This window comes from Ammospiza caudacuta, chromosome 10 (genome assembly GCF_027887145.1).
Source record: "Ammospiza caudacuta isolate bAmmCau1 chromosome 10, bAmmCau1.pri, whole genome shotgun sequence".
In the NCBI taxonomy this organism is placed as follows: Eukaryota; Metazoa; Chordata; class Aves; order Passeriformes; family Passerellidae; genus Ammospiza; species Ammospiza caudacuta.
The window spans coordinates 10,340,843-10,364,768 of record NC_080602.1 but is presented as its reverse complement, the minus strand read 5'-3'; the positions used below and the strand labels follow the sequence as shown (position 1 = coordinate 10,364,768).

Genomic DNA, 23,926 nt, shown 5'->3' with positions numbered 1-23,926 from the left:
CCAGGTGTATTTTCTTCCTCTTTGCCGGATTGCTGTGCAATTACTGGGATTGCTGTGCACAAAGGGGGGTGGCAGAGCAGGGAGAAAATCCCCACAGCTTCATCTGAGTGCTTCAGTCCAGACTGGCAAGTTCCTTCTGCCGGTGCTGTGACTCATCCTGGGCTTCCTCACTGCAGGCCACCACTGGCAGGGCATCAAAGGAGCAGCCCGCGCTTCCAGGCTGGAGCCCAACCAGGATCTTCCTGGAGCAAGGGCTGTTGTTCTGGTCCTGGCATCTCTCTGTGTGCAGAAGGTGGTGAGCTGATGCCAAATCTCAAGGGAGTTGGTGATAAATGTGATGAATTGGTGCTGAGGGTAAGAAGGTTTCTCCTTGCCGCTTTGAGCAAGGCACGTGCCTGTGCAGAGGGTCCTGCCCAGCCAGGGGTGGGCTGGGAAAGGCCCTTTGAGGTCAGTGCCACAGCCAGCAGAACTGTTTGTTCACTTCTGGTTCCTTGGGTACATCTGATGTGCAGGGGTTTAGTGTGGCAGTTAGGAAATTCTACAGCAAGGAAGGAAATTTTTATTTTTATTTTTCCTGAGGCATAGGTAGAGGTACTCTTTGCTCAGGGCTGTGGTGCAGCAGAGACTCCTGCCCTCCTCTCCTCCATTCTCCTGGTAAAACTGACTCTATATATGCTTCTCCCTCGTTTTTGGTTCAACAAACTTAGCTCTAAATCTTTGCAAGAATAACTTATTTTTTCATTTGGAGCAAAAACTGAGCAGCTCCACCAAGTTTAGGATTGTGCCACCAGGACCTATTAGAACCTGCAGGATGTTACTGGTGGTTTGATGTGAGAACACCCTCATGAGTTCTACTCTTATTTTTAGGGATTTTTTTTCCTATTGAAGGGCTTTAACATTTCTAAATGTTTTGTAGGATTTCTAATATTATTTTATAAATTATTTGCAGTGTTAATAGCATTTTTAGGCTTTTTCTACCTTTTTATTATATCATCTATGTGCCCACATTACAGTCCCAGGTCTCTTGTGAAGTCACACTTTTACTGTTTGAGATGGATCTGTAGGGTCTACCAAGGACATGTAAGTCTTGGAACAGATATTCTTCATTTGTAGGTGTAGAGAAAAGCTGCAGAGAATATGAAAGGCATGTATAAATTTTTAGAGGATGTTTCTTTCAAATGTCTGGCAGGAGACTCTTGGAATATCATGAAAAGTGCTGGTTTTCCTTTTTTTTTTTTTTTTCATTCCTGAATAGGCTGGAACTGGAGATCAGCATCCTGAGCTGGCAGAGGAGTCAACCTCTTGATAGTGATCTGGAGTTGTATGTGAGGAAAAGCCTCAGAGTACAGATTAAAAATGCAAAGTTAATGCAGTGAGGATCTATTAAGGTGCAAGAGAAGAGCAACAAAATCATATAAAGCAATGACTTTTGCTGCAATGTCCTGGCAGGTCAAAATTTCTCAGATCAGAGGGAAGCTGCTCTGCTGGCTGGGATAAGTGCCTGGAAAAGGAGCTTTAAATATTTTTTTTTTTTTTTTAAGGAAGGATTTGCCCCCCTCAATTTCTAATTCATACAGTGACATTCTAAATACCAGATTGTTCTGATTCCCCTTTTGCTTCCGCTTCACGTACACATTCCTGTCCTTGTGATTATTCCATGTGTGTGACAGCATCTGCAGCACATGGATGGGGTTATGGTTTTCATATCACCTCCTTGTCCTGTGTCTGTCTCCTGCCATCCCTGGGGTTTTGGAGAGCTGCTACAACACTTACATTTCAGCAGTTTTTCTCATTTTTTTCACCTGCTGTCTGCATGTCAACTCTGTGCTTTCTCTCCTTTTTGTTGTGCAACATTTTGTCACAATTTAGGACATTTGAAAACCAAGCTCTCTGCTTTTTTTGGTAAAGTCATCAAATTGACATTTTTATTTCAGATTGTTTCCTGCAGAGCCCTGAGTTGATTTTTTGCCTGTGTGTGATGAGTCAGCACAACTGTTGAGCTTGTGAAGCTTCACTGATTGCAGAGTTCTGTTCTGCTGCTCAGTTTTTCAGTTAGCCCTTTAGCTGAGAGCACTTAAATGCAAAGTATTGCAACTTGTGATGCACTCAATGCTGAGTTGGGTTCATTTCTAATTAAGATTTTAGATGGTTGCCTGTAGGTGCTTGTGTGTGAAAAGTGCCTAGAGAAAGCCACTGCCCGGGGTATGATGGGCTGAAGGAGGTAATTCTTTGTTAGGTCTGTGATTTTTAAGTGTCTTATTTAATTTTGCGTGGATCCAAGTGTCTGAACAGGCTCAGTGCTCCTGCTGCTGGTTTTTTTTCCCTCCTCAGCCTACTCAAGATGTTAAACCCAGCTTTAATTTTCTCCATTTCCTATGATTCTCAGTTAACCCTCTTTTCAGGAAATCAGTGGCTTCCTGCAGGCTATTTCTAGTTGCTGCTGGCCAGCTGAAGTGAGGTGATGTCTATGCACTGAAATATGATGAAACCCTCAGAAAGATTTGTTTGGCTCTACCAGGATTAGTTTTTTTTTTTGAGGCATTGTTGAGGTGAAAGCCCATGGCAGCAGCACTTCATTAATCTTATTTACTGGTGTTTGAAGAATATCTGATATTATTGTCTGTTCCTTCATAGGGGAAATCTAATCTCCACTAGAATTAGCCTTTGTAATAAGGCTCCTGCTTGATAAACGAGTAGACAAATATTGGGGCCTTGCCACCGAGGGCTTTATCCATCGCTGAGATAAAGCGCCTGGGCTCCAACGTTGGTTATTTATGCATGGAAAACAGACTTATCAGCATTCCTGAATTGCCCCTGTTGCAGAGACCGGGCACTCCTGCCCCTAAACAAAGCCTTATTTAGCTCAGTGCCTTCTTCCCTAGCCCAGGAATGAAATATTTTCCTGTTTCCCTGAGTGGCCGGTATTTCTGGCGCTGCCCGCGGCGTGCACGCAGAAAACGCGTCAAGAATCCGCTGGCTGTGGGCAGATCCCACATCAGGCCAGGCCTTGCAGTGCTGAAATAAGCGCAGCCTGTTCCCTCGGCGCCTACACGACCTGGAGAGGAGGAGGAGGAGGATGGCAAGGGTCAGGAGCAGATTGTTGCCCTTGCAAATAAAACCTCTCATCCATCCTGCAATCCTGGAGGGGGTCCTGGAGATCCAGCACACGGAACGAGTGAGTTGAGCTGCCTCAAAGCTTCAGTGACATAAGGGGTTGGTGTCGGAAGGTGTCTGGTGTTGGAAAGAGGGAGAATAAAAGTTATCTTAAGTTGGATTCTTCTGAAGTGTCTTTGTGATTTTCCAGAGTGTTGGTCATTGTGATGTGGATTTTTTTTGCTTTTTGGGTGAACAAATTGGAGGGAGAATTGCTTCCAGAGGTGGTCTTGTAGCTGATGGCAGTGGAGTTAATAGATGGAGGAGGTTTCTTCCCGCCCTTTTACAAAATTCCTATTGAAGCATGGTGTTATGGGGGAATTCTTTGCAAAATAACACCAGGACACGCCTTGGAGAACTCCCCTTTAGCCTCTTGCAAAGCCAGCCCATGACATGGCTATGTTCAAGATGAATCTGAAAAAAAAGATTTAAAGTTCTTCATCATATTACTGGAGATGAAGTATCTATTCTCACTTCACCCTATTTCTATATAAACTCATTAACTGACTTTCTCTGCTTTGTATTTTTGCTAATTCATATTTTCAATGCCCTAATGGGCAGTTTGGTGTCTTCAATGCTCATCTGATTGAATCATTCTTTGTGTTGGGTTATAACAGTGCTTCCATTTGCTCTGGTTGTGGTGTGGAGTGAAGGGAAACCTCAGAGATTCAATGGGATGTTGGGAGAGAGGGGAAGGGGATGTAGGAGACTCTAGTTGGACAAAATCAGTCCAGATCATCATCTGCAGTCAAGTGGGACATACAACATAGTCATCAACTTGTGTAATTTTGGTGGAGACAATTCAAAATTCAATTTGAACACATCATAAAGTATCCACATGTTAATTTTGAAAGCTTCTGTGTGTCTGGGTCTTGCTTGGTTTTCCCTCTCATTCATGCTCCTGTGAATGTTTGCCAGCAGAATTCATGGGACTAAAACTTCCTAACATCTGGTTGGCCTTGCTCCAGTAATCATCTGCCTGTGTTTTTCACCTTAAACCTGAACTGGTGAGCACAGTGCTTAGGTATGGGGAACATGAATGAGAGGAAGAACATGAATGCCCTCCTTTGGAAATTTCCCTAAATCTTGATGTCAGATGCTTTGTAGGTGTCCCAGCCTGTCAGGATTTCTGGTGGTTGGTGTGATGGGCATCCACTTGACTCATTTGGACAAGTTAACTCCTTTTCTGCTGGCCTGATCCAAAGTCAGAGTTTCACCATGGACATGTTCAAGCAGAGTTTTGGCCAGCTGCTTGTGCTGGTGGCACATGAAGTGTAAAAGATACTTGCCATCCCTATAAATGTTTTGAGTTGTCTCCATGATAAGCCCACCTGAGTTTTGGGTTTCCTCATTCCCAAACACAGAAAGCAGTGACCAGATGATCACAGGGAAGGAATGTTGGAGGATGTGACCTCCTCTGCAGGAACGTGCTGTCCCTGTTAATTTTTTTGGCTGAATCCAGTGCTTCTCATTTTCTTCTGAAAAAGCAGCTGGTTTAACTTCCCCTAGTGACACCACCCAAAAAAACCCCAAACCAGGCAGTGAAGGACACCCTGAAAGGAGATGTCACGGGGGGCTGTGGCAAGCACCTGCTGGGATGTAGTTAATTTTTTATAAAATCAAATTAAAAGCATGTTTGCCACAGCTGCTTGCTGGAAGAGCTGTTTTGATTTATGTTCTTGCATCTTTTGCTTCTGAGATGAGACCCAGCATGGCAGAACGATGAGGTTCGGGGGAATATGAGCCAAACAGATGCACTTGAGAAAATGAAACTTCAATCTTGGATTTACTTAGCTCATTTCCTGGTGTCATTACCTTATCCTGATGATGAATGTGCCTAGTTGTGGGATCCTGCACTGAATACATTTTGAAATGTTTTTTTCACGCTCCCTTCTGTGGATCTCATCACGCAGCCGAGTTAATCCGTTTCAGGCACTTTCATTTCCATACCATATGTTCTTCAAGGCGTTCTGCAGGGATAATTATGTGGATATCATTCACTTCCCTTTGTCCTGCCAAGACGTGCTCTGCTTTTCAGGTACAGGGGGAGGCACAAGCATCTTATTCAAGTCTTGATGACTTTCTGAAGGTTCCCTCTCCTGGTGTCTGTTAGAGGAGTCAGGAAGGACAAGCATGAGGACAAGGAGATCATGTACTCACTCCAGAGTGTTTATTAGACTGACTTAACACCCCATCCAGCTAGTGGGATGTTTTCCTTAAAGATCAACCATCATTTCCATAACACTAATTATTGGGGAAGGTAGGAATGTAAATATTGTGGTGAATTTAAGGGCTCGAGGATCTTTCCTGCTCAAATCCCCCTAGCTAAGTGTTAATGTAAATTATAAAAGTGAACTATGTGCTCAGAGGAAGCCCAATCTCTTCTGGGATTTTTCCTATCTAACAAATAGTGAAGAACAAACTCAGCTGAAATTTCAAGTGCCTGCCAAGGCTTCACTGGTTTACCCAAATTACTGAAGCAGACAAATTTAGCAGCATCTGGATGGTACTAAAAAAGCAGAAACCTTCATTCTTTAAACAAATCGGTTTTACCACTGTCTTTGAGCAAAGTTTGTTTCAGTTGATTTGTGTTAGAGGTGAACAAGTTGTCCTTGGACTACAGAGGTGACTGAAGTTTGGAGGAAAAAATATTCTCAGTGGGATTATTTGGTAATTCAGACTAGGAAATCTCTTCCTTGCACATGCTTCCATAGGGTTTGGAGTTTTTAAACTAAAATTTGATTTTTTTAAATGATGAATAAAGCCAGATTGAATGCAAACCAGAATGCCACTATATTTTTTAACTTGACAAAGCAGTGCAGCAAGAACAGTTGTTTACCACATAGACTTATTTTTACTGCTTTTGTAGAAATTATGTCCTTTAATATAAATTACAAATTCGTGGCTGTAGTAGAGAAGAAATGTTTTGAAAATGTCTGCTGATAATTGCCATTATAAAAGAGACTGAACAATTAAAAAGGACTGGTGTGTAATGGCTGGTGTCCCTTCCCATGATGGGGCTGGAACAAGATAATCTTGAAAGTCCTTTCCAACCCAAGCAATTCTGGGATTCTTTAATCACTGGGAGCAGCTTTATTCCATCAAATCTATTGCTGTATTTTAGGCTATTGAGACTGAAACCTCTGCAAAGTTGATTTCAGGACTGTGGCTGGGATCTTAGTGATACAGGGATAAAGGTGACAAGGGAGACCTGCAAGGAGGGATGACAATGGTTAGACAGTAAATCAATGAACCCCTTCAGTGGTAGCAGTTTGGGAGATAGAGATGCAGAATTTCCTCATGGCAATATCAGAGCCTGGGGTGACTTTTGGTGGGAGGAATCCCAAACCAGCAGGTTATGGAATGTGAGGACAAGGAACTTGGTCTTGTCTTTCACTCTTCATTAAAATAAATAAAATTTTAGAAATCCCCAGACCTCTGTTTCAGAGAAACATGTTTTAAAAAGGGCAGCAACCAAAAGCCCTCATCCATTAAAAAATTATCCTTCAAACCTGATCATCCTTTAAAGGTCAGGGGTTAAGGATGTTTAAGGCAAATTGCTGATGAGTTTTACCACAGATTCCATTGGAAAGGCTCAAGGAAAGTGGAAAATCCCTGAGGCTCAGGTGTAAAATCAGCAAGGACAAGCAGGAGTAGAAGGAATGGGTTGCTCTGTGTCTGTCAGACCCGAACACTGACAGCACAAACACATTTATGAACTTAAATGTCTGGGAAATGTTGGTTTGCCTTCTGCCTGCAGCCAGGGTATAGACAAGGATAACGATTCTGCAGAAAATGGTTTTTCTGCAGAAAGGGACTTTAGACTGAGGATCAAAGATAGCACAGGGTAGAACACCAGTTTCCTGTCCTGAGAAGTCAGCTGAATCTCAGGTTTCTGCTCTGAACTGTGGTCTGTGACTCCTGTGCTCACCATATAGGTGGACTTGGTATATTGGGGCCAGAATTTTATAGTGTGGTACATGAGGATGGGCCTATTGTGAACAGAAAGAATGTTTCATGTCATTTTATGTCTCAAAAAACCCCCAAACTAATACAGCCACTGTGAAAATAATCAGGGATGGATGGTAAAGAAATCAGGTCTGTTTTGTCCTATCTGAACAACCTGGCATTCATCTGACAAACCAGGACAAGTCCTCCAAACCTTTCTGCTGATATCCCTGTGGCATAAATTCCTTTTTAGGGCACTTTGAACTTTTCCTTAGTGTATTTTGAAATGTACAGGGGTGACACACCTGCACATTCCTCCTTCCTACCGTGCTCCAAGCTGCTACCCCCGGGAGGTGTGGACATGTCGGACCCACGCTGTGTCTTCCCGTGGCTGATGAGAGCTGAGAGGTGGCATCTGCTGCAGACATGCTGCCTGCATCCAGGGGATGGATTGCTGGGTGTCATGGCCCCAGGCACCTGCCTGTTGTGGCAGCCTGCCGTCCTAATGTTTCTAATTCTGCCGCTGAAATGGAGTGGAAGTAATCCCAAAACCCAATAGGTTGAATATTCCGGGTTTTTTTTTATTATTTTACTGCTGAATCTCTTTTCACCCCTCACCCTCCCTGTTCTGTAATGACCTTGCTTTGCCTCCAGCGAGAAAATTGAACTAATTTTGTTGACTTGTCTTTTTAAATACTCGTTATTGGATTTGCCCGACCTCTTTTTCTGCTGTGGAGAGTTGTGCTGGCTTTGTGCCAGCGGAATAATTTGTCCTAATCTGAAAGTGTTCTGTTAAAAGGATTTACCAGCCCCCTCCCCAAACTTCTGCTTTGCATAAAATGCTTCCTGGGCAACTTTGAGGTGTGTTGCTAGTTGGGAAGATGAATGTTTTGAAAGAAATCCTTTTGAGTATGAAAAAGATAAGACACATGCACAGGACTGGAAATATTTCACCTGGAATATTTGCAGTGTGTTGAATATGCATTAAAGATTTAATAGGTTGAGAAAAGTAAATGGTGTAGTATTTTTAGGCAGGATTTTGGAAGGTGCTTGTGAACTTCAAGGAGAGGTTTGTGATATAACATTGTATTTTAGTGTGGCAGAAAGTATGGGATCTCTTTTGTGGTCAATGTTAAATTCTCCTAAACATATTGGAAAAATCCATATATTTTCTAAGTGAAGATGTGCTTGTGGAAAACCACTGAGATCTGGATATCTGGAGAGCCTGTCATTCCCATCTCAGTTGTCCTTCATATAAATAAAAGGTGGAACTGAAGCCAGTTGTGTCACCTGAGCTGTTCCACCAGGATCAGCATCGTGTTTCAGTTTCTCCTGATAACGCACGGCTGACCTTGGCTGTGTCCTGTCCCCTCCCAGGGGTGGGGATGCCAGGTTTAGGAATGAAGAACATTAGGTTTAGGAATTCATAATTCCACAATAACTTGTGGAAGCTATTTGGCTGCTCATAATCATTCTTAAAGAGCTTCAAGAAATGTAACTATTATGTTTATAATCAATCCTTCACTGTGACTTTGCTCACTGCAGAATTGTCTTTTTCTGTACTGATGGCACAGAAAGAATTGAACATGCACTTAATATTTTTTATTAAGGAAGAGGCTTAAAACCCAAGTGTGCTGCAGTTTTTGAAGAGATCTCTCCTCATGTGTCAGAGGTAATCAATGGCTTTCTGCACTAAGATAGGGAGCTCTCTGTTCTGTGGGAAGGAAGTGCCTCTGCTTTCACTTGAACATGGAAGAGGAAAATTGGGATGGACAGGTTGGCACGTGGTGGAAAGTAAAAGGTGAGAGGGCCCAATGACTTTCTCTGGGAATAACCCAGCAACCAAAGCTTGTATTCCTTCAATAATTATGGAATCACCTCATACATGTTCAAAGCCAAGGTATCCCATGGGAGGCTTTCAATTTAGAGCAGGTTTTGTAGGAAATGAGCATAGGAGCTGGGAAGGAGATGTTTTCCCATTGCACTGGGCACCCTGGATCAGGATGAAGGGTGATTATCCTGCAATTAGGGAAAATCCGTCACCGGAGCCGCTTTGGGAGCGGCCGGCGGAAAATGCAGGAACAGATGTCAGAGCAGCAGCCTGGCAGCCCTGGCTTAGAGGAGCTTCTCTTTCTCCCTGAGATGCTTCTGCTTGGGGTGGGGAATTATCTCAGAGATGTTTAATACTGGGCTGCTGCAATCTGTCGTCCAATTTCTTCAGCCATCTGAGGATGCCCGACCTCTCTCTGTGCTTTGTGCTCTGGGGCCGTTTGTTTTCCCTTTGTTTTAATCTTCCCTTTTCCAGGATGGACCAGAGCAGAATTTCATTTTTGTTCTATCCTAATGAAAAACCATGCTTGCCAAAGAAAAAAAATGGGAAAGCTCACCCCCTACAACATACTCTGGATGGGAAAATAGTCCTAAAGACAAGGGAGGACACATGAAAGTAGTGATAAAAAGCAAATTCATTGTGCTAGTTTGAATATGCTCAGGTTTAACTTGTGCTCAGTGAAGCATTGAAATCATTCCACTGCCAGTCCGGTGAATATTTCCATTTTTGCTGGAAACCAGACCTTCAACTTCCAGATGAGATGTTGTTTTTTTTTTTTTTTTTCCCACAGAATATAATGAGATACAGACTGTTATCTAAATTGACTTAATTGCTGCCTTATTGGATATATGCAGTGATTTATAGAATAATTTTATTTTCCAGAATGTGTTTTTGAATTTTATTTTCTCTACAGTCACATTTGTCTAGTTCCCCAAGTTTGTGTGGAGCTGTAGCTCGTGGCTGGGAGAGGTGGAAGCTCCTACCCAAGTGCAGGATGAAGTCCTGATCCCAGCTGTGATGTTGTTCCAGCTTTTGCCCCAAACTGGGAAGATTCAAATGAAATGCAAAGTCTGTGTATGTCTTTGTTCCCCAGCGTCATCCTAATCTTTATTTATAGGTTCTGTCTGTCCTTCTTTGTGTTGGGTGACTGTAGCGGTGTACCTGTTTATGAAGTCTGGAAATCAGGGATGCTTTCCTCCTAATCCTATAGCACAATGTGTGGGAACCCCCAGAAACAGCTTTAAATAACCCATAAACCACATGTTTATTAGTGAGAGCATCTGATGTAGATCCTTGATAATTTACAGCTTGTTTCATTTTAAAAAGGTGAATTATGGCCTTCCTAATGGATGTATTGGTTCTCTGATGCCGGTCATCAAACATCTCTGAATTTCTACAGCCTCCAGCCAGTGTGTCTGATCCATCAGGAAAAGCAATAATGTGAGGAGCTGAATTTTGCTTGTCCAGGGCTTCAAGTTCTGCTCATTTGAGGCCCCACCTGCAGATCTGCCTCCAGCAGCAGGAGGAGGATGTGGAACTGCTGGAGCCAGTCCAGAGGAGGCCGCGGAGCCCCTGGGCTCTGCTGGGAGAGCTGGAGGTGTCACCTGGACCAGAGAAGCTCCAGGGACACCTCAGAGCCCCTGCCAGGGCCTAAAGGGGCTCCAGGAGAGAGACTTGGGACAAGGGAAGTACTTCAATTAAATACTTGATTAACTCCTGCTTTTTTTGATTTTTTTTTTCTTCTCTGTCTGATATCAATGTTTTCAAAGAACTACAAAGCCTGTGTTTCAGGTAGCTGCCAAGAACTATTTTTAGTGGAGCTGTCAGCTCTTAATTCAAGAGATTTTTTGGTACTTCTCACATTGTGAGGCAGCTTTTGTTTTTGGTTTCAAGTCCTGATGCTTTCAGAACACTCCTTCTCAAGTTTAAAAGCCACTCTTGTGTTGTGGCATTTGCCTGACAGTTTAATTTTCATATATATATTGGTTTGTGGTTCATTTAAATCCAGCATCCTATTCCTGCTCTTGCTTGTAAATTATCATCATCTGTGGGCTGAATATTTTTTATAAACATGGCCTTTAGAGGAAAAAGACTATTTTTTTTTTCTGTGAACTAGTTGCTGAAAGTCTTGTTTAAAGTATGACTCATCCTATTTGGTGTTTGTTTTGGTTTTGGGGGTTTTTTGTTTTTTTTCTTCCTTTGTAAGGTAACTAAGCCAGATCTGGCAGTACAGTTTTAATATTATTTTCCCTTTGATCTTTGACAGCACAATTCTTAGTGCTCTGAGATCTGTTCCTTGTGCTGCATGTGCTGTGCAGAGAATCTGTAGGTTACTATGAGCCTTCAATCAGTCTCTGGTTAATAGAATCTTGCTCTTGCATGGACCAGGATGCTTTCATGTTTGTGCTACAGGATTTTCAGTAGCTGTGCACTGAAAAGGAACTAATTTTGGGGGATTTTGAGCTGCTTGGTTTAAAGGAGTGGAAGATACCTGTACAATCTGGCTACAGAGATCAAATCCCTAAAATATATCAACTATTTATAAATTATTTCTATTATTCTGGTAAAGTCTTTAGATTATTCAAGATCACTAAGCTGTTTGAGCCACTGAACATGGAGAGGAGACAGATAACAAATGGCATCACCTCTTACTTAATATGAAACTGAAGCCAGGCAGGAGCAGCCTCTGATTTCCTGACACCACTGCAGCTCCTGCTGCTGAGGGCTGACCTTCACTGAATGCACAGAAGATGATTCTCTGTGGGGAAATGATTTCATCTGCCATGGAAAACGGGAAGGAGGTGCAAGGACGAGAGGCAGCTGAAGGGTGAAGTTGGTTGAGGATTGCTTTTGTTTAAGGAGGATTTAAAAGAATGAGGATGGGCTGGAGTGGAAGTTTTGGTTATTTTGTTGGGAAAATTCAGCAGCTGCAGGGGCACATGGCACTGTAAGATTATGAAATCCCAAAAATGACTTTATTCCTGTTCAGATGCTTGAGAAAAGCTGGATTGTAGTGTCACTTAAGGAGTAGGAGACTGAGCTGAAAAATTGGAGAATTGTCCTTTTAAACTCTCATTCATTAACAGGTATCTTCTACCTAAAATGGGAAAAATGGGATTTGTCTGCTGCCCAGCCAGAGTTAATTTGTATGGCTCATTTTGATCTTGAACAGTAAATGTTGTATCAGGAGGAAGGTTGGAATCTTCTTGGCAGAAGAGAAAGCTCTTTTGGGTTTGTGCTGGTGGATCACAGGTAATAATTCATGTGAAATGCAATAAAATTGTGTAGGGAACACTGGAAAATTTAATTTGAAATGGACTGTTTGCCAAAAAGAGTTTTCTGTGAGAAGGCTTTAAAACCATCCCTGCCTTGCTATCGGTCATGGTCCATAATCCTCCATAAAATGAGGCAAGGGAGAACATCAGTACTCACATTATTTCATCTCCTCCTGGTGCTATTGCACTTAAATTTGACTTTGCTCCTAAGCTGAATTATCTTCCTGATAACTACAAAGCTCCTAAGACTACAGGAAAAACATCTGAAATTATAATTATTTGACCAAATATTCAAAAATAGTGACACTCAATTATGTAAATTGTCCCTAATTTGATATTTTTAGGGAAATACAGCATAGATATCGTCACTTCCATAGTGATTTAATGTTTATTTTCCTGTGTCTGTGGACTCCACAATAAGCAAGGCTGAGAGGTGTCCTTGTTTGTCTTGGCTTGTGCTGGAAGTGGGTTGAGTTTCCCAAGGATGGAGAATGTTGAGGAAGGATCCATGCTGAGGATCTGTGGGAGGACATGATTCTTTAACCCAACAAAATCCTTTGGCATGGATCTATATACTGATATTTATCAGTCTATCAACATGCAGTTGATGTAGATCAATATATATCTATATGGCAATATTCAAAACACTCTGCCATTTCATCATAAAGGTGACAAATAATTTCTTGATGATAACATATATTTTTTTTAATGAGCTGCCGTTTATTTGTTATCTTTAAAAATTGCTAATGCAGCAATTTGGTGCATTTAGGTGCCAGCACAATGTGTTTGTGCAATTCTTGATGTTTCTGTAAATCCTTCTGCCTTTTTCTCAGCTGTTATCTCAAGTGTGATGCTTGTTGGAGCTGGAGAGAGCCTCCACATCCTTCAGCAAACTTAATTTTCAGCGTGGCAGTCCTCAGCCTGCTCCCACCACCTTCAGCAGTGCATCAGGAGGAGAAGGATCCCTTGATTTACTTACCCAGGTTTTGTTCTCTGAAGCTCTTGAGCTCCTCTAGGCCAGAAGCACCTTGTCCTTAACACTGGTGTAATTCCTCCAAAAGGTATCACAGTATTGTAATTCCTCCAAAAGGTATTGAGCTCTCAAAAGGTATTTTCTGCAGCTGTTTTGGGGCTGGGAGATGCTCCTCGATGTGAATTTGTTTAGTCCTTGGCAACGTGGCTTACACTTCATATCCATCATTTTTATCAGCTTCAAAAATGGTTTTATTGTAAGGGATGCTGGTTTTCGGGCTCTATATGTGAAATTTTAGCTGCAAACTAAAATATAAATAGCTGGGCACATGATTGTAGAGCTGAAAGGGAGATCCTGAGTCCGTTTCCAGTTTCTGCAGCCGTGTCTGTGCTCAGTGGCTCTGCTCTGTGCCTGCAGCAGTGTGGGATTTGACAGTGAGCTGTGGTTTTGGGATATCAACTCCATCACTTTGTCTGCAGTCAGATTTCCAGAGACTGAACTGCTCTGTGTCCACCTGTGGAGAGCAAATCCAACCAGTCAAGTTGAAAATCTGATCTTTTGGCTGTTCATGTGAACAGAATTGCTGTGTTGGTGGGGGATGCTCTGACTGAAGATGTTGCTGGAGCCTGGAGTTAATCCAGGAAAACCTGAGGGGGCTGTAAATGAATTCTATCAGTTTATAAAGGATACATTTTTCTTGGTGTTTGGAACAGGGTTGTCCCACCACAGAGCACTTCATTAGAAGCAGCAAAACAAAATGTAGCAAGGATTTGTTTCCCTGAAGGACTCAAAACACTCAGGATACACCAGGCTCTTCCTTAGTCTCTCCTTTTTGTTAATCCTTGCCATTCTCTGACAGTTCTCATTAGCCATATAGGGAATTGGGAGCACCAAAGTAAGTTAAACAGGTGCTACCATTGCAGCCTGAGAGAGGATCCAGCAATTCCTTTTGTTTCTTTTAATTTTATTTTTTATATTACTATTTTGTTGGTTTCTGGCAAAAAAAGCCAAGGGAGCAGCTGGACGATCCTGTTCTCTGTGTAGGGGCATGTTTTGGGAGAACAGAAGTGCTTCCAGAAATCAAGATTCAGTGACTCAAATCTGAAGCTCAAGAAAGAGGAACAATCCAGGGCAGGATTTTCTTGCACCACTTATTGGGGTTTCCCAGCATCAAGCAGAGATGCTGTGGCAGAAGAGAAGATGGGAATCACTTCTCCCACGCAGCTGCCCCAGCCAAGTCCTCACCAAGCCTTTTTGTAGTTTCTTTATTTCATTTTCATTTCTTTGGCCCCACAGATGATGGATCTGTGCCTTTGGCGGCATCTGCAGCCAGTGATGCAGGAGTCATGCAGGCAGGAGGTTCATTCACTGCATGGCCAGGTTAATTCTTGGACGCCGACTCATTCCCTGCACAGAAAGTGCTGTGACCTCAAGGGAAAGAATAAGTGTTCGTGCTCTTATTCGCATCCTAATTCAGTTCCTCCTTCACCAGAAATGTTGTAACATATTAGGAGTAGCTCGTTTCACAACAGCTTTTCTTGTAATTTATTTTTGTTTTTTTGTTTGTTTGTTTTGGGGTTTTTGAGGGTTTTGTTTGGTTTTGTTTGTTTCTTTTTGTGGTTTGTTTGTTTGTTAGGTTTTTGGGGTTTTTTATTTCCATTTTGTCTCAGTTGAAAGGTCTGGTAGAAGCTGAGAGGTTTCCGCAGGAGATGCATCAGCAAGAATGTAATGGAGAACAACACCCTCACCACCTCCAGTTTCTAGAAGAGGAACCACTGAGTGATTGTCACACCATAGGGAAATGCCAAAAACTCAGGACAAGGTGATTGCAGGCTCTGGAAGGGATTATTGTGCACTGAGGTGCTTTATGTATTCATGGACTTCTTAATATCAGTGTCTAATAAAAGTATGGGAAAACCAACTCCATCTCTGAAAGAAAAGGAGGAAACACCTCTGGTGCCAGCAAGGAGCTCCCAGGTGCCAAACTGAAATTCAAGTGTTATCCTCCACTATAGAAGGGAACAGACAAGGTGACAAGTTATTTAAAATGCTGAGTAAAACTGAAAGACACAGGGAAAACCAGTGTGATAAGACTTGTCTCAGATTTTTCAGGTCACGGAAGAAGCTGTGGATCTCAGAAACAACTTACAGAATACTATTTGAGCCTATTTTAGTTGCAGTGTGGGCAACTTTAGGAATGATTTACATAGGGTGAGCTGTGCCACTGCTTCTTTTGCATTCTGGGAATCCCCCTTGGAGGCTGAGTAGGCATCTCTGGCTGTACAGGCATCTTTACTTCCACAAAAATTCCTTTCTGCTTGAGGCAGGATGGTTGGCACTGTCCAAGGGTTGACACCCCTTTCATTATGGCTCTTGAAAATAACAGCCAAACCCCAGTTTACAAATCTCAGTTGGACTGGGGACAGTTTTGAGTTAACTCAAAACTGAGGTTTTTGGGTTAAACCATCAAGGAGGTTTAACTCAAAATCACTTGGGTTTGCAGAAAGTGAAAGAACACCAGATTTTTATGTTCACTCACATTTGCCTTGAACTCTGAGCAATACAAAGCAGGTTTAGCAAAGGGGAAGAATTTCTTTCTCTCAAAGGAATTGTGACCAAATGGAGAATTTTAAGGGGAGAGGAAACAAGCCCCTGAAACAGTCAGATGTGTCATTGGGATGTTGCTGCCACTGCCTCTGTGTCCTCACTGTTGGTGCCTGCAGGGTTTTGTTTTGGTTCAGTGCCAGGTCCAGCAGGGTCCTGTGTTGCTGCAGATCCTCTGAGAATGTGTCTCCACTTCTGCTTTCATTTTCTGTTCTAATTTAATTTTTCTCACTGCTTTGGCATCTTGCTTAGGTACCTCAGTCCAAATAAACTGCTGTGAAATTCAGCCAAAAGTCCTTCCTTCTGTATGTGGACAATCCTGGAGTGCTAATGGGTATATTTTTCTCCATCCAAGCTTATCATCCTTTAAGAAGTAAATTTGAATTGTGATTACAAATCAAGTTGAAGACATCTCTGCTCATTGCAGGAGGGTTGGACTAGATGACCTTTAAAGGCCTCTTCCAAAACAAACCATTCCAAGATCTCTGTAATGCTTCCAAATGTCAGTGATAGAGATAGAACTCTCTGTGACAGAACCTTCATTCTTTTGGATGAAAATAATTTCCATAAATCTGTGTTTTGGGTACCACCACTCCTGCACAGAAGGTTTTTTGAGAGGGACCCACATAGGTGATTAAGTGACAATAATTCCATTTCTCTCCATCAGCAAACAGTGGGAAGAGAAAAACAGAGTGAGCATGGAAAAGGAAGATGATAAAATAAGAGGGAAGGAAAAGGTGAATGTGAACAGGTGCAATGATAACCAAGATGTTCAGCTTTCACCTTGGTAGTCCTCCTGTGTGTATCTGGCCCAGATGTGTGGCTCTGGTGTCAGTTTTGATGTCACCAAGGTGTTATTTTGGGTGCCAGCAGCACGAGGCTGTGGGCTGCTACAGGACAAACATCTTGTGCCCACAAATTCAGATTAAGCACTGAAGTGTGTTTAGATTGGCAGCCAGGAATTACTGCCCTGCACAGTGTGTTGGGAGGTGCTGGTGGATGGATAAGCAACAAACCAAACCCTGAGGACTGGGAATGGGGAGAAAGTTTCCCTGTTTCTGTGTCCCTTGCCAGGTTAGGGGATGTTATAATAAACTCAGTGAACTTTGCTTCCAGAATTGCCCCTTTAGCAGCCTCAATGCTGACACTGATCCCCGTTTTTTCCAAATCATTCGGTATTTGGCAAACCCTGCACATGATTTCAGGCTTTAGCTGTCACAGATTATTTATGCTGGGTTTGGATGCTTCCAGTGGACAGTTTGTTTTGGATTTTTGCCACGTGCTGCTAACACTATCCCTGAAAATGAATGTATTGAGGCTGCTCTTTCTGAATGTGTGTTAAACTGTGATCATACACCAAAAGATCACGTAGAATGTAAAAATCAACCAGTATTTACATGTTTAATGTCTGTACAAAGCTTAATTGGCAAAGTTGTAGTATTTTTTTATCAACCTGCTAATAATGAGATGATTATTGTCAGTTTTATCAGGACCCTCTGAGCCTTCCCCTTGGAAATAGTTATTGATTTTATTATGTAGGAGAACCCAGGTAATATAATGAATTTGTAACCATATTTAGAGATTGTGCTTTTTTATGTTGGAAATAAAATTATGTTAGTGTAGTAAAATTGAGCAAAGTCAGCATTCAGGATTAATTTGAGAAGAATCTTCATTCTAACATAGAAAATGGAAAAGGAAAATAGAAAATATTAGGCTGAAAGTATATGGTCAGAGGGCTGGAGCCAGGCTGGGAGAGCTGGGGGTGCTCACCTGGACCAGAGAAGGCTCCAGGAGAGCTCAGAGCCCCTGGCAGGGCCTGAAGGGGCTCCAGGAGAGCTGGAGAGGGACTGGGGACAAGGGATGGAGGGACAGCACACAGGGAATGGCTCCCACTGCCAGAGGGCAGGGATGGATGGGATATTGGGAAGGAATTCTTGGCTGGGAGGGTGGTGAGGCCCTGCCCAGAGCAGCTGTGGCTGCCCCTGGATCTCTGGAAGTGTTCCAGGCCAGTTTGGATGGGCTTGGAGCACCCTGCTTTGGTGGAAGGTTTCCCAGCCCATGGCAGGGCTGGAATGAGATGAGCTCTTCCAGCTCACACCTTTCCATGATTCTGTGTTGACTTGAAGTGCCTTAAATGTTTCCTTTCATAGGTGTGCAGAGTCCATGAATTTTTGGCCAGAGTGATCCCAGAAGTTTGCAATAGGCAAAAATGTATAAATGACTGAAGTGTAGCATCATTTTTATATGTTCACCTGTAAATGTAAGCATGTAGTAGCTCAAAAGGCCTTTAATTAAAATAGTGCACAGAGCAAGTATTATTGGGTGACACAATATAAACTTTGTATAATTCTTTTCATGATCCCATTTAATTTCTTATGTCTAAATGCAAAAATATTAATTTTTCAAGTCATATAATATCTAATATATAGAATAGTTGTCACTGGAATAGTTGTCACAAAAATATTAATTTTTTAAGTCATATAATATCTAATACATAGAATAGTTGTCACTGTAATTGTGACAACTATTAGGAGAACCTTTCTCCCTGACATATGCTAATTACCTTAGGATGGACATTTCATTGCATTATTTCTCCAAAATGCTTTGGAAAAGCTGACTGCATGCACAGGGTGTGTTGGACTCTGAGCCAGGGCCAGGCTCATGTGCAGCAGGGCACAGGAGACCACAACCAATTAACTTCATTAACATTGCTTTGACCTCTCTCAGCACTCTGAGCCATGTTTGAGGTTGTTACCAGTAAACCCCGTGGCAGCCCTGGGATTTACAAGGCTTGAATTAACACCCCTTTGCTTTCTGATCTTTGAGGGGTTTTGTGGGGGAACTTGCCTCTTCTATGTCCCCAGAGCTGCTGAGGCTTTTAGCATCTCCATGGGGTTCATGCTTGGCTTGCAGCCCTGCTGGATTCGAGTTGTTTGGATGCAGAAGGCACCAGGTGTTTGTTGTTACCAATTTCATGCAGAATAAACATCTCTAGAGATGTTTGGGTGGGTGGGGTGGAGTGGCCTGGTGCTTTATTGAGTGTGCAGGAGGGAGGAGGCAAGGTCAGTTTGCTCAAGGTAAGCGACTTAAAGTCCTGTTTGCACTTCTCACGTGAGTCAGCAGTCTTGGATATGCTCTGATAACATCAATAAAAATAGTCAGAACTCTTGGCCTCAGCTTTGAAGTAAAATCTGGGTGAGGAATTACCCAGCTTAAGTACAGTGGGGGGGGTTTGCTCACCCCTTCTTGATGAAAAGCTGATGCTGGAGCTGCAGAGCCACACAAAGCAAGCCCAGCCCAGCACTTCCCTGACATCATCCCTGCTGCATCTGTGCCTGTAGTAAAGCCATAGGAAAGCAGCTGGAACACTTCCCAGTGTATAATGTATGTCCTGCTACCAAGCAATGCACCGTGAATCTCTGCCAGATGTATTTCACTGGGACAAATTCATTTCTGGGCTTTGAAGTGCGCGTGGCTGGGGATAATATACTTAATGAAATATTGGAGCGAGAAACAATGCAGCATAAAATAGTGCTGCTCATTTGAAGGCCTCAGAAATGAAACAGTTCTCCAAATCCCAGCCTGGAGTGGATGTGGGAGATGAGGGTGGCTGTACTTGGATTGAAGGTCCTGGATCTGGAAACTTGGGGGAGAATGCAGGAACAGGGTGACCAGTGAAATGCTGTCCCTGAATACTCTTGCCAGCATCAAATATCTGAAGTTCCCTAAAACTGTTGTGGGTTTTGACTTCATGGTTTTTTGACCCTTCTTGAGCATTTTGTTGATGCCAGGAGGGAACTGTCACAGTTGTGAGGTCTTGCTTCAGTGGGGCAGTGCTCAATGAAAAACTCAAGATTACAAATAACATTACGATGTGTGTCCATGTAAACTTTAGTCTGTATGAAGCGTCACTGCCACCTGATTGCCCAGATCCTGGTTCTGAGGGTCCTGCTTTTCTCCCTAGTTCCTTTTTGTCTTTCTATTGGAGTAACTCTTAACATCTTCCAGGGCAGTTTGGAGTTTGCTAGAACTGGTGGAGAGCTGGGGCCCTTTAACTCTGAATTTGCTTTTATCTGGGGCTGCTGGTGGTGTGTTATCTTCTTGTAGTGATGGAGTTTGAGAAATCAGCTGCACATTTGATGTTTCATTGCCAGAGAGATGGGTTTGTTTGGTTTTAAGCAGTATAATAGAAATAAAAAGTGCAATGTACAAAGGAGTTGGTTGCAGTAAGTTGTATCCAGTGTGAGATATGCACATCTCTGAAAAGGGGTGACTTGGTAGGGGAAAAAGTGCTGCTGATTAAATCATCATGGGTTCAAAATCTGGACAGGAAGGAAAGGAATTTATCTCCTCTTCACTGGCACTGGACTGTGGAAAAATGCATCTGTAGCAAGGGCCAGGTGTGCAGGGGAAGGTGATGGTCATTTTGTTTTAGCAGCTAAAATTTGTGGGTGCTGAGTACCACGCACCCATGAGATGGATTCAGGAGGTTTTCTGGTGTGTTGCTCACAAAATTTTTGCTGAAAATCAGAGGGTATTCCTGATTTTCAGGGGCAAAATTGGCAAAAGCTTCAGGGGCTGTGGGAGGAGGAGTAGGGGGAGGCTGTGTTGTGTGTGTAGTGTTTGGGTGTTGAATATCTGCCTAGCTATCTGCTACAGCTTTGGGGTATTTGTAGGATAACACCGAACTGTTTTTATTTTGTTTTTTAGCCTTGCTAACATGATGACCTGACAAGATCCAGCACACAGTCCTGACTATGCAGCCCAGGGACTGATGGGCCAGGATCCAATATGAGTGTAAATGATGTTGGAGGCAGACGACGCTTTGAGGATAGCGAGTACACGCTGCACATCTACCCCGGGAGCATCGCAGAGGGCACCATCTACTGCCCCATCGCCGCCAGGAAAACCTCCACGGCCGCCGAGGTCATCGACTCGCTCATCGACAAACTGCAGCTGGAGAAGACAAAATGCTACGTGTTGGCCGAAGTGAAGGAGTTTGGAGGGGAGGAATGGATCCTCAACCCCACGGACTGCCCGGTGCAGCGCATGATGCTGTGGCCGCGCATGGCGCTGGAGAACCGCATCAGCGGCGAGGATTATCGCTTCCTGCTGCGGGAGAAGAACCTGGATGGCTCCATCCACTACGGGAGCCTCCAGTCGTGGCTGAGGGTGACGGAGGAGCGGCGCAGGATGGTGGAGAGGGGCTTCCTCCCCCAGCCCCAGCAGAAGGACTACGATGACTTGTGCGGTTTGCCGGACCTGAACGAGAAAACGCTCCTGGAAAATCTCCGAAACCGCTTCAAGCAGGAAAAAATCTACACCTACGTCGGCAGCATCCTCATCGTTATTAATCCCTTCAAGTTCCTACCTATTTATAACCCCAAGTATGTGAAGATGTACGATAACCATCAGCTGGGGAAGCTGGAGCCCCACATTTACGCCGTGGCAGATGTGGCTTACCACGCTATGCTCCAGAGGAAGAAGAACCAGTGCATCGTGATTTCAGGAGAGAGTGGCTCGGGAAAGACACAGAGCACCAACTTTCTGATTCATCACCTCACCGCCCTCAGCCAGAAGGGATTTGCCAGTGGAGTAGAACAGATTATTCTTGGAGCTGGCCCAGTGCTTGAGGTAAGATGGAAATGATAGTAGTGTGGAAATGTTTTAACGGTGAAAAAAACCAAACCTGAGTAGTTGGGATTTTATTGTGACACTTAACTCTGTGGTTATCTGCTAAATACTGATAATAAAGTGACAACAGCATTAGCAATGAGAGAAACTTGTATTTCCACCTATAGAATATTACCTGCTTCCAAAAAAAAGAGGAAAAAGCAAAAGTACAGCAGATGGCTTGCTGCCAAATTTGTTAATGCTTTGTTTTCACTCAAGTGTTTCTCAGTGCAGGTTTATCTCGGGGATTTCTCAGTGGGAAAATGGAAATGAGAATTATCAGTAGCAATTTTCTAATATATTGAAAAGGGATTTCATTGCACACAATGTATTGATAATGTTGTATTTATGGAGTTTCTATGCAGTCAGCTTCTTTGAGCTGGGGAAGAAATCAAAGGTAACTTTCATGGTCAAAATTGTGTTTTCTAACCACGAGTGCTTGATTTGGCCACTTACTGGTTACTTTATGAGGACTCTTCCTGTGTATTAGAGGTTAGATAAACTTGGCCGTCAACTTTTCAGGTATGAAACGCTGAAGTGGGATACCAGCATTGCATAATTAATTAGTCATGAGTTTGCCCCATATAGTGGTTGAGATGGTTTTCCTTGGAATTGACAGCTTTGCCAGTTAGAATTTTGTTGCTTAAAGACTCTTCCTGTGTATTTTTTTAGAGGTTAGATAAACTTGGTCATCAACTTTTCAGGTATGAAACTGTGAAGTGGAATACCAGCATTAATTAATTAATTAATTAGTCATGAGCTTGCCCCATAGTGGTTGAGATGGTTTTCCTTGGAATTGACAATTTTGCCAGTTAGAATTTTGTTGCTTAAAGCCCATCTGCACATGGGTGATGTGTCAGCTTCAGCCATGCCATTGTCCTTGGGAGCCATGATCCAAGGAGGATTTTTGGTGCATGCATCCTCTCCCTCTCACTCTCTGGAGTTAATGAGAAAACATCAGACCAGGCTCCTGTAATTAATGGTGGTTACTGTGGTGACCCACATTGGTGACCACATTAATTTCAGAAAACTGGCATGAAGACTGTTGCATTCCACCTCCAGTCCTGTTGTTCCACCTGCAGTCCTGTTATTTATTTGAAACACTTCCATGCTCTTTAGTTTTTGATTGTTGCCTAATGTGTCATGTTGGACCAAGGTCATTTTATAGTTCTCTTTAGCGGTGTCAGAGAGAGCATCTCTGTCTAGGTTAGATTTCTGGAGGTGGGGAAGAGATATCTCTGTGAAAAGAAAGGTAGAGGGAAGTTTGGGGAATTGGTTTTTTTTTTCTTAGATTCTACTTTTCTCAGGAATAGGTTGTCTATTTGCTTGGCTCTTGGATGGAGAGAGGCATCACAAATGGTTTGTTGGGAATCCTGCTCTGGTGGTGGCCACTCACTTCTTCTGGGGACCATTTATGGAATGGTTTGGGTTGAAGGGATCATCCCATTCCCATCCCATTCCACCCCCTGCCATGAGCAGCAACACCTTCCTCTATTCCAGGTTGCTCCAAGACCTGTCCAACCTGGCTTGGAACAATTCCAGGAATGGAGCTTGGAACTTCTCTGTGCCAGGGCCTCTCCACCATCACAGGGAAGAATTCCTTCCTAATTCTTAATATTCTTTTCCTTTAAAAAGCAGCTTTGTAGTTCTTCTCCTTGCTTCCCTTTCCTCTAGCTGAGGTTGCTCAAAGCCCCAGATCTGGCAAGTTGTGTGTGTTGGGATGAGGTGGAGGGCAGGGATGCACTCCAGCCTTTTGTTTTCCTTTCGCAAGATCTGCAGCTGTTTTTGAGGGAAAAAAATCCCGAATCATATCTGTTATATTTTTTTTTTTTGCTGTTGGAACAGAAGTTTGCATTCCTTCACTCCAGCAGCTGGACGGCTGCTGTTGTGCTGTGTCTGCTTCCAGGCCTCTTGGAAAAGTGGGGGTAATCCAGAATTTCTTCTGCTCTGCCAGCACTGGTCCCAAATAGTCACAAATCAGGGAGCCTGAAAGACAAAGTGCCTATATTTCTGCTTTTCCTTCTCTTTCTAGAGCTTCCCAAGAAAGGGATCTTCAGAGCAGAGCTTTGGGTTGCATTACTTTGCAAAGCGTTTGCAGATTTGACCTTTTAAGTTGTGGTTGAAATAAATTGAATAAACTCTGGAAGTTTAGATGCCAAACTTTTGGGGATTTTTTTTCATCGTTTCCTTTGTTCTTCTTCTCTCCTCCAGACACCTTCTGCATTCCCTTTGCATATTTAAGATCAGGTTGTGTTCAGCTCAGGTTTGTCCTTCAGAGGCAGCGACACAGCTCTTTGTGCTGTGACTTCTGATTTAGAAAATGGAGCAACCAACAGCTCGCTTGGACCCATTGATCTCTTTCTCTGCCTGAAAAGTGTCTCTGGCAGGACAAGTGCATGGAACCTCCTGTTCCTGGGAATGCCTTTGCTGTCATGCTCACACAGCAGGAGCGGAAGTGGAGCAAAATTA

At 43.1% G+C, this 23,926-nt stretch overlaps 1 protein-coding gene across 1 annotated transcript in view; it reads left to right on the top strand.

Moving 5' to 3' along the window:
* Positions 1–23,926, top strand: part of MYO9A (myosin IXA) — a 175,817-nt gene that overhangs the window by 11,101 nt on the left and 140,790 nt on the right. The window contains exon 2 of the mRNA XM_058811168.1: positions 20,495–21,418. Within this exon, the coding sequence (XP_058667151.1) occupies positions 20,576–21,418 (843 nt within the window). The 5' untranslated portion in view covers positions 20,495–20,575. The remainder of the gene's footprint in view (positions 1–20,494; positions 21,419–23,926) is intronic.